The sequence below is a fragment of the Arachis ipaensis genome, chromosome B03 (assembly GCF_000816755.2).
Source record: "Arachis ipaensis cultivar K30076 chromosome B03, Araip1.1, whole genome shotgun sequence".
In the NCBI taxonomy this organism is placed as follows: domain Eukaryota; kingdom Viridiplantae; phylum Streptophyta; class Magnoliopsida; order Fabales; family Fabaceae; genus Arachis; species Arachis ipaensis.
In genome coordinates, this window is record NC_029787.2 from 44,588,774 (window position 1) to 44,599,913 (window position 11,140).

At 34.3% G+C, this 11,140-nt stretch overlaps 1 protein-coding gene across 2 annotated transcripts; it reads right to left on the reverse strand.

Moving 5' to 3' along the window:
* On the reverse strand, positions 984-3,498 carry LOC107630394. Of its 2 annotated transcripts, none has more exons than XM_016333501.2 (4): positions 3,027-3,498; positions 2,236-2,455; positions 2,068-2,126; positions 984-1,521 (listed from the first exon to the last, which is right to left on the reverse strand). In XM_016333501.2, the coding sequence occupies exons 1-4, from the start codon at positions 3,067-3,069 to the stop codon at positions 1,283-1,285; spliced, it is 561 nt and encodes a 186-aa protein (XP_016188987.1). In that variant the 5' UTR covers positions 3,070-3,498; the 3' UTR covers positions 984-1,282. The 2 variants fall into 2 exon arrangements, with proteins under 2 accessions (XP_016188987.1, XP_016188986.1); XM_016333500.2 differs by having other exon boundaries at positions 984-1,524.

The following is an 11,140-nucleotide window of genomic DNA, read 5'->3' on the forward strand; positions in this document are numbered from 1 at the left end:
ATATTAACAGTGATAAGATTTTTTATTTAATGTTAAAATAATATATATTAATATAAAAATTAATAATAAAGTATAAAAATAATTGTTAAAAAAATTTTGGTGAAATCACAATTTAATAATTAAAAAATTATTGAAGGGTAGGTATCTTAGAAAAAATAATTTATTAAAAGGGTATTTTGATAAGCAAAATTTAATGATAAAAAATAAAATATTTGGTAATGGATATTTTTTTAAAAAATAATTTATTTTTTCTTAAAAAATGGATAAAATTAATATTAGTTAACACAAAAAATTTAAAATGGATTAAAGTTGAGGCTTTTTAAAAGTTAAAAGGGAGGAGAATGTACATTTATAAAATTGAGGGGAGAGAAGTGTCATTTTAGCATTTTGCAGGGGAGGGGAGTGAAATTTTCTCAAAAATTTATTTAACTTGATGTCTATTTTAGTAATTTTTTATCTAAAAGTAATTTTGAGTAGTGTAATCCAAACAATATTTACTTTACTATAATCCATTTTGATATAAAGATTACCAAACATAAATTACTTTAACACAAACTTACTTTTTATGAGAATCAAGTTTGCAAAATCAATTTTATGCATACTCCCGTTTACAAACTAAAATCCAAATACACACTTAGTTTTATTTGAATTGGCTTCTGTCAGTGAAAAATATTTTTTTTTATTTTAAATATATTTAAATACCTTTTGTAAAAAATACACTTTTATTAAAAAAATGTCTTTTTTCTGAATTTGAATAGTACTTTGTTTAAGAAAAACGTAAAAGCAAAAAAAGAAATTTAATACCTAAAAGTTCTTTTTAAAAAGCTAATCTAAATACGAAATAACTTTTTTTAATTATAATATATTTTTAAAAAAATAAAAAATAAATATTTTTTTTCACAATCCAAATTGAATTTCATTTCAGAAAAATAAATACCTCCAATGTGTTCAAGTATTCCATGTACTCATGTAAAAGACTCAACTTTATGTGTAAACTATATGTGGATAAAGATTAGAACCATAACTGTCCATAACAAGAAGTTCACACAATAATATTTCTTATGATGAGCAAGGTAAAAATGTTAACTACTATTCTTCAAGCTTCAATAATGATGAAAAATATTTAAAAAAAAAAACCATATTAGCACCTTTTTCCCAAAAAAGTAAATATCTTAGGGGTGTGGACAAAGATTTACATCTGGTATATATTGTCATATTGACAGTTATGTATTGATACACTACAAAGTTACAAACATGTATTTACTGTTTATCTGATTCATCATCAACTTCCTTTCTTAGGAAGTATTGCTTGCAAAACAGCTTCAAATTCCTCTTTTACCCTTCCAAATACATTTGGACCCTTGACCTCATTGGCAGGGGTATTCTCGTCAATATCATCATTTCTTCCATGAGTTTCTTTGTGATGATGATGGTGCTTTGACTTATTATTGTGTATGATGGCTTTGATCTCTTTCTTAGTTCTTGCTATAAGGTTTGCTGATGATGACTTTGCCTTCTTTTCTGCTATTAGAAAATATAGCTCATAACCATCTAAGCAACAAAATTTTTGACCCTTAACTATGTTATTATTTTTATATAAACCAGCAACTCTAGATTGGAAAGCCTTTATAAGGGCATGAAACTAATTTTCAGACATTTTTGTCGACGTCATAGTACATAATTTAGATATCTGTATAAAATTTTATTACATTGATAGAGCATACAAATCAAATCTAGTAGTCCATAGTAACAAGACATATAACAGAAAATTCGTATAATCCCTGGACAAGATAACTAAGGCATCCAAAGAATTGGAACAAGAACGTATAATAAATTGATAGGCCCTACTGTTCTCCTATATGAAAGATTCCCAAAACATTGTTAAAACAAAGAAATGACTTTGCATAGTAAAACTCTAGAATCAAATAAGCAAAATTAATGAGACCATTTATATTAGTTGTCACCATTCACCAACCACTAATTCAAAGAATGCATTTCTCTTTCATCTATACAATCTCCAAATGACCAAAGGAAAAGATAACATTTCCCACATATTTTGTGATGTACCTGATGGAGAGTTTGGGATTTCATGTTTGAATTTTGACTCAGCTATTTGATTTCCATCCCTACAACACAAAAACAAGAAATCAGAGTCTCTCAGCAGAAAAGAAGTCAATTATGAACTGAAAACAAAAAGATGGTAAGACAACGAGGAAAGGTTTGAAAAATGAAAACCCTGTATCATGAGCATGGGCCTCTTTCTTTTGATGGAACAGTTGAGCAAGTGCTTGAAACTCCTCCTTTGCTCTCTCAAACAAATTTGGAGCCTTCACATCATCCAAAGACGTGTTTTCATCGATGCAATTATTCACTCCATGAGTTTCCCTGCTATGATTACGATGATGATGACAAGTTGACTTCTCAGAATGCACTTTAGCATCAACTTCTTCCTTAACTGATAGCAGAAAACATCATAACAAAGCCATCCAAAAGTTAGGGAATTTGTTATAAACTTCACATATTGCTCATGTAGTAACAAAATTTGCAATGAATTCTACGCATAAAGTGATAAATAGCTCATTCTTTTTTCTCTGAATTCATAGCTAAATAAAAATTTGCTCATCTGGTTTCCCCATTCATTTGTTTTTTCTTTTTGTAATCTTAAACATAAAAATCAAATCTACCGACATTACTAACAATAGAAGTTGAAACCAGAACCAAAACTTGCAATTATATATAAAAAAAAAAAAGAGAGACCCTCTAAGTCCTGAACAATTAAACACCATTTGACCTAAATAAATAAACAGCAAAAGTAAGATCAACGTATATGAAATTACGAATCACGCAATAAGGATTGCTTGTTGGTATTGGAATCACAAGTTTATACAAAAATCAACATGTAAACTCAAACTGGGGAGTCCATTTTGTATATTAATTAGATGGTCGAAACTCGAAAACTATGTACATACGTATATGAACTAGTTGTGATGAATAAGGGAGTAACAAGAGTGATTGAGCGGGATCACCTGATACAGAGTAGGCAACATCCTTGGAATTAGAATCGGCCATTGCGAGAGAGAGAGAGAGAGAGAGAGAGTACGAGGATGTTTGCGTGTGTTTGTTGAGAGAGTTGAGAATGTGTGAAGAGGGTGTGGCTGTTAATGTGAGGAGTTTGTTTTAAAAAAGGGGGGTGTGTGTGAGAGAGTGTGAGTTGGCAAAGCGCAAACGCATGGAAAAGATTGGAATGAATGAAGATCAGTGACTTTCAGTTGATTGAGCAAAGTCATCCATTTCCATCCGCTGGGATTGAGAAACGGCGTGACGGATTGATTCAGACAACTCAACAGATTGCAAACCTGTCACTGCTAACGAGGATATACGCGCTCACAAAATTCTTTTTTTTTTTTTTTGTTCATACAACACACTCACAGCCGCAAACCTAGCAACTACACTAAGATTCGAACTTGGTGTGGCTTCATTTGAGGCAAATATCTTTGCCACTACATCACATGCCTCAGCCACCGCGCCCACAAAATTAAATTCACCAATCATTCGGGCTTTCCTGGGCCTTTTTGGTGGATACTTTATTGGGCTTTATTTAGTTATCTGTGGTAATTTATTGATCTATAACCACAAAAAGATTAACATGTAGGTTCTAGCTCCAAGACCAAAAACCAAAAATTTATGGTTTGGTCCGAAAGTTTTTTTGTTACTTGCGGTCTTTTTTCTTATAGACTTAAGAGTAGTGCACAAATGAGAGAAAGAAAAATAAACCACAAAAAATGTCTTCGAACTATGGAACAGCTGCCAAAAAATGTGCTTATGGTATATAGGATGGAGCAATGCCTCAAAATGGCATTGGGTGGTGATGTGCCTTTTGCGAGAAATGAAAGTAAATTTTTTTTTTAACCTTTTAATTTATTTATAACATTTCTATGAACATTTTCACTTACAATACTTTTACCACAACACATCCAACACTTTTTTCATTATCCTTTCTCTTCACAATAATCACAACCACCATATATTATCATTATGTCTTTTATTATCCTAGTTTTTCTTCATTCCCAACTAATCCATCAACCTCTCTGCTTCTTCTTTAATTTTTCATTAAAATAGCTTGATGATCTCCTCCTGAACAAACAAACAACAACAAAAATATCAAAAATTTAAACATATTTATTAAACAAAAGAAATCATAACATAATCATAAGCTAAGATTTCTAACATTTTACACAAAAATTATTTATAAAAATCTTATCAACAAATAAAAGTGGAAGAGTCTAGCTATTAGCTACTACCAATATCACAAAATAAAAAAATAAAAAAATAAAAACTCAAATAAAAAAGTATAAAAAAATTCATAAATATTGTACACAATTATTTTTAAAAAAATCATCAAATATTTTTTATAATGCATGCAAATCTATTGTGTCTTTCTAAAAAGAGACGTGTGAAAAACTGAAACAATGAAAGGTTGAAGAAGTTGAAAATAATGCTTGAAGAGTTTAAATATTTTTGATAATGCATGCAAATCTATTGTGACTTTTTAAAAAGGGTTTAAATGCTGTAATAATAAAATTAATTAGTAACAATACTTGAAACTTCTTAGTGGTTGGATAGGATCTGAACAACTTGTTTGTTGTCCTAAGTGTAAAAATTTAATAACTTAAAAATAAATTAAGATAAGAAAATATATATATTGATGTTGAGAAATTGTTTAGTGTTTGAAATGGTTGAAAAGGATTTAAGAGTGATTTGAGTCAGATGGAACCCTTGAAGGGTGAAAATATCCGAATTTTAGGAGAGATTCTGTCAAAAATTTTATAAGTCTTGAATAGAATTGAATAATGAAGATAATGACAATTGTTGTGTTTTCATAAAGACAAGAGACTTTGTCTTGGAGATTAATTTGATTTTCTAATTAAAGAATTATGTTTTGGAAGAGTCTTAAACTTAAAATGGAGTTGAAGTTAGTTTGAAAGTTTGGTTGATCAAAGATTGTATGGTTATGTTAATTTATGAGGTCTAGGGATAAGTTAACTTGTTTGATTTGGTTAACAATCAAAAGAATAAATAGAGTAATTAAAGTTAACTTGAAAAGAGATTTAATTAATTAAAGTTTAAAAGGCTAGTTAATTATTATCTTAAGGATTGAAAAATTTTATAAAGAATGAGATAAACTTGATATTTGGTTAGTTATTGACAAAAAGTTAGAGGAAGATAAGGGTAAAATAGATGAGTATAACTTAGACTTGAATTTGGTTGAGTTTTATGGTTGGTTTTTGCTGAGAATATTGTGTTATAAAATGATGAATCTATTTTGATATTTATGATTGTGCAAGTTGAATCATAATTAATCATGTTGGGTTGGTTTAAAATTGAAGAATTGAATATGGTTATTTTGACAAAGACTCGATGAGCTATAAATGTGTGGTTTTGATTTCAATAAAAGGAATTAAGTGATTGATTATTGTGTTGAGTTTATGGCTTTGTGCATGAGAATGAATGATGTAAATTGATATTTAAATTGAGGTTGGAGAATGGTAGAATAAATGGTATGAGGTTGGTTGAATTTGAGAGAATCTTTAATGGTGGTTAAGCCCAATTTTAGCATATAATATGTCAAAATTTTTCAAGATTATAAGCAAGAGTAATTAGTACAATCTTTAATAAGTTTTAAACTTTCTGTCTCTAAAAGTTTTGATTTTTATGATTATTGTAAGACCCAGCAAAATATTAAATAATTAGGTGACAATTAATAAATAAATTAAATGAAAGCGAAAAAAGATTAGAGAATTAACATTTATAATTTGAAAAAATAAAAATATTTAGCGTGCGAATTAAAATGCTTATCTTAAAGGTTTTGGTACAAAATTGGGCCAACGAGCTAAGAAAATGAAATTGGGCGACACGGGGCCCAAACCCAAGGCTTATAAGCCTTACACTTCAATAATTCAGCTCATTTTTTCCCATGCCCCATTTAGTGAGAGAGACACGAAAATGAGAGAAGAGAGAAAAGAGGATGAAATCATAATTTCCTTCAACTTCAATTGCCCATAACTTTTGCTCCGGAGCTCCGATCACCGCACTGTTTACGGCCACGTGAAGCTTGTCTCCTCCTCTTCAATTTTATTTGATTAGTTTGGTGAGTAACTCGAAATCTCAACTCTAGTTTCTCATTTGAAATCGCATTTTTTGTTTGGGTATTGAGAATTTTTGGTGATTTTAATGTTATAGGAATTCTCTAGCCTATGTTCTTGGTGGTATCCATCACCAATTTCAATGAGTAAAGATAAGAAACCCTTTTTTCCTCTTGATTTATCAATTTATGAAAATTCTAGTTTTAATATTATGTCAAATTGTATAATATGATGTTAGATTGGGTGATTGGGAGCTTGGCTTGGTGGAATCTTGGAAGGGAGAGCTTGGAAGCTTGGAATTGCAACATTAATATACAGGTGGTAGTTTCGAGTAGGCATTATGTAAGGTTATGTAAAAACCTAGATTACTTGCCCCTAGGATAAGTTGAATGGAATTAATTGTTGATATAGTTGAATAATGGTTAGTATAAGTATTGAGTTCGTTGATGTGTTTTGGCGTGAAATTGAGAGTGAAAATAGTTTTTGATGAATTGAGAAGTGCTATGTAATATGGTTGCAATTGAATATTGTGAAATATGTTGGTGTTATGTTGCATGAAAATGAGCATGTATGTTGAAGTTTTAATTGAGAATTGGATGTATGAATATTGTGATTGGTGTAAATTGGGCCAGAGGCCGTGATAGGATGAAGAATCCCCTATGTGGTAAGTTGAGGTAAGTGGTGTAAATTATTGTGTGAGAATGAGATGATTGATTGTTGATTGATGGGGGGTTTGAATATATGAATGTTGTATGTTGTTGATGAATATGGATATAGTTGACAGAATGTGTTGAATAAGTTCTAAGTGGATTGATTTAGGATTGAAATAGTTGAGGATTGATGAGCGAGTGTTTGGGATGTGTAAAAATGCTTTTTGGAATGGTTTAGGATTGAATTGAATTGAAAATTTATGAAATTGAAGAATTATGAGAAATTGGTGAAAACAGATTTTTAGCCAACTTCGGCGGGTCGTAACTTGGTCCTCGAAGTTAAAAATTCAACGAAATTAGATTTTTATGAAAATTTATTCAATGATCTTTCCAATGGTTTAAGAATGGTTAGAAAATAATTTTCATATAAAATATTATAAAAGTTCAAAGTTAGGTTGAAAAAATGAATTTCTGCAACATATAAACTTTTTGAAAATCCGCATTATTGCGTACACGGAAGTAGCACGGGACATGATCAAATGTTTCTGTCCGAGTACTCTCGCGTACGCAAAGATGGTCCGCATACGCGACATTCCCAAATTTTGAACTCAGGACCGTTTGTGGTTACCAGAGCATCACCGTATGGTCATGTAGAAATTCAAGAAGAGAATTCTGACAGAAAGTTTACAGTTAATGGCTAGAGGTTGAAGCACTATCTTGGAGGCGAGATTGATCGCCAAAGGTCCATTCATCTGCTGAACTAGCAGAACTAACCGTCAAGCTAGTGACGTTAAAGAAGCGCTTGTCGGGAGGCAACCCAATATTTTCGTATCCTTAGTTTGTTTTCTGTTGTTTTGATTTTGTTATTTATTTGATTTTCTTTGAGTTTCTACTGTTTTTCCTTTCTTTTATGTGTGTTTTGATCATGCAGAATATTTAGAACAAGAATCGGTACACTTAGAAGAAATTTTGACCACCCTGGAGACATTTATTTTGGATTAGGTGGCGCCAAACTTGTGATATCCAAGTTTGGCACCACATGAGGCGCATACAAGGGAAAACAACTCTGGAAGGGTGGTGCCAAACTTGGGAAATTCCAAGTCTAGTGCCACAGGCAACACAATAGGAGAAATTTGGAGGAGGGTGGCGCCAAACTTGGAGTTCTTGGAGTTTGGCGCTACCATAAGAAATCACAAGGCCTACACTTTCTGCCAAGGGGACGCCAAACTTGGCTCCCCTAGCGTTTGACTTGAGAGTTCTTACAAAAAAAAAAAAAGATAGGGGTGACGCCAAACTTAGGCTGCACCAAGTTTGGCGCCAGGAGGAAGCATTGTTTTTGGGCAACACGGCGCCAAACTTCAGCTTTTCAAAGTTTGGCGCCAGCTACTTTGATTTGGCTAATAATAAAAGCAAATCTCATATTCCAAATCAGAATCCCTTTTCATCTGGTCCCCACCCCTGACCGGATCCTCCCCCCTTTGTCACTTACCAATATTCCCCATAAATCCTTCCCAACCCGTGACCCCCCTTGACCAAGACCCTCTTGGCTCCTGCAACACCCCTTTTTTCCAAAGATTATTTTTCCTTCCCCCAAACCCAATCTATGAACAACTCTCCACTCCCAAGCCCCGACAATATTCCCACTCCCCAACCCCTTGACCCCCCCACACCCTTGACCCCTCCCTCCTTCACCCCACTTCCTATATAAACCCCCCCCCACTCCCTATTAACCCACACTCTTTAGACCACATCACACAACACTTCATTCCCTCATTCTATACCCACCACCATAGCCCTTCCCCCACCCTCTTCGAAGATCAAAAAGCCTCCCCCATTCCCTTGTCCACCACAACTATAATAACCCCTAAACCTTCACCTCAACCTAACCGTACCCCCCTCCTCACCAACCCCAACCCCATTCTGTCCAGCCGCTCCTCCTTCCTTAATCCCTTTCTGTTTTCTTCTATTTCATAAAAAAAAAAACAGAAAAGAAAATTTTAGTATTAAATTTTATTTTCTTCTTTTCCAATTTTTTCTCTCTCTCTCTCCTCTATCTTTGCCTTTGTACTTTTTTAATTTGCTCGGGGACGAGGAAAAATTTTAAGTTTGGTGTTGTCGCTTTGCTTGTTTTCTTCTGTTAATTTCATAACACCAAATACCACTCAACCCTCCAAAGAGAGAAAAGGAAAGGAACCGGCCATCGGTTCTCATGATGCACGGAGATTTCGCTCTAAATTGCATGAAGATCATTTCTTTGAGGTTACTAGCAAGAGGCTTGTACTACCGAAAGTGCGATTTGCACTCCAACCGGATGAGTATCCAAAAATTCGGTACCGGATTCAGAGACGAGGATGGCAGTTCCTATGTAATCCGCATACGGAGGTCGGACAATTGATGATTCAGAAATTTTATGGGAATCTGTTGATCACATACAAAGATGTCTCTAGAGTTAATAAAAAGAACCACAGAAGCTTTGTGAGGGGAAGAATCATTGATTTTAGTCCAGAGATTATCCGACAGACCCTCCGATTACCACAAAATGCGCCCACACTTTGATGCTACAATGAGAGGGTAAATAGAGATTAGCAATTGGAACAAGTGCTCGCTGATATATGCATCCCAGAGACCCAGTGGAGATTGGGCACAGAGGGAAACCCGTGCCATCTCAAGAGGAGTGACTTGAGTCCTTTGGCTAGGGGATGGCTAGATTTTATCCGGAGATCTATCATGCCCACTAGCAACCGGTCTGATGCACTGTAGACTGGGCCATTATGATTAACTGCATCATAAGGGGAGAGATAGTGGAAGTGGAGGACGTTATTGCTCAGCAATTCTATCACGTCGCCTCCAACACCGTTAAGAATGCCAGGTTGGGCTTCCCACATCTCATCTACCATCTCTATGAGGTCGCCAGGGTAAAGATAGAGAATGACTTCCCTATTCCAGTCGAGAGACTTATCACGAAGAAGACTATGGAACTGGTCAGAGAATACCAGAGGCTCCCCAGAATAGAACAAGCTGAAGAAGAAGCTCAATAGGACCATCCACCACTGCCTCAGGGACACTACTTTTCATCTCAAGAATATTGGCAGCAGCTCACATCCTCCATTGAGCAGATGAGGATCACGCAGGATAGCCGCTGGCAATAGTACACTACATCTATTGAGGAGATGAGGGTGACACAAAATAGCCGTTGGGAGCACCTCATCACCACCCTTGATGAGATGAGAGCAGCTCAGGACTCTTAGCGCCAGGAGATTTATCAGCTGAGACAGGATTATAATCGCTTGAGAAGACCAAACAGATCACAGCCAGAGGAGAGAGATCCTCATCAGGTTAGTTCTTTTCACTTCCTATATTATTTTGCCATTACTATGTTAGGTTCCTATTTTCTGCTGTTTTGTCTTAGTTATTGCATGATCCTTTGTTATTTCAATTTCTAGGTTCTAGTTTGATTTGCTATTTTTATTCTGTTATTTGCTTTTAATTCTGAAAGTGTCTCATGTATTACTCACTGATCTTGAATTCAAAAGAAAAATAAAAGAAGAAAAAGATGTATTGCATGAGAAATATAGTTTATAACAAAGAGTAGTCTTAATTACTTAATTATGGTGGTATTCTTTGTGATTATGAATGCATGACATGAATAGTGCATATTTGAATTTGAATCAAGGGATGTTGATGTATAAGGAATAGGAATTTAGAGAACTATTATGAATTCTCTGAAGTTAGTGAAAGCTTAATCCTTGAAGCAAAAGAAACAGCAAAAAAAAAAAAATAAAGAGCAAGGTCCAAGGCTCTGAGCATTAATGACTAGGGAGGTTGGTGCACGAATTATGAATCACACTTTTCACAACTCGTACCACTAACCAGCAAGTGCACTGGGTCGTCCAAGTAATACCTTACGTGAGTAAGGGTCGAATCCCACGGAGATTGTTGGTTTGAAGCAATCTATGGTTATCTTGTAAACCTTAGTCAGGAAGTCAATTATGTTTATCAGTTGAATTGCGAATAACCAAGAGAGCATAAATTAAAGGTTACTTGTTATGCAGTAATAAACTATGATGGATGATGCAGAGATCCACTTCTGGGGCCCACTTGGTGTGTGTTGGGGCTGAGAATTAAGCAATCCACGTGCAGAGGCCATTTGTGGAGTTGAACGCCAGATTTTGTGCCAGTTTGGGCGTTCAACTCCAGCTTTTGATCCTTTTCTGGCGCTGGACGCCAGAATTGGGCAGAGAACTAGCGTTAAACGCCAGTTTACATCATCTATCCTTGTGCAAAGTATGGACTATTATATATTTCTGGAAAGCCCTGGATGTCTACTTTCCAACGCAATTGGAAACA

Excerpts from the sequence above, each read along its gene's own strand:
- LOC107630394 (XM_016333500.2), bottom strand. The coding sequence starts at position 3,069 with ATGGCCGATTCTAATTCCAAGGATGTTGCCTACTCTGTATCAG. Across the intron at positions 2,456-3,026 it reads TGTTGCCTACTCTGTATCAG|TTAAGGAAGAAGTTGATGCT; the intron begins GTGATCCCGCTC and ends TTCTGCTATCAG. Across the intron at positions 1,525-2,067 it reads AATCCCAAACTCTCCATCAG|CAGAAAAGAAGGCAAAGTCA; the intron begins GTACATCACAAA and ends ATTTTCTAATAG.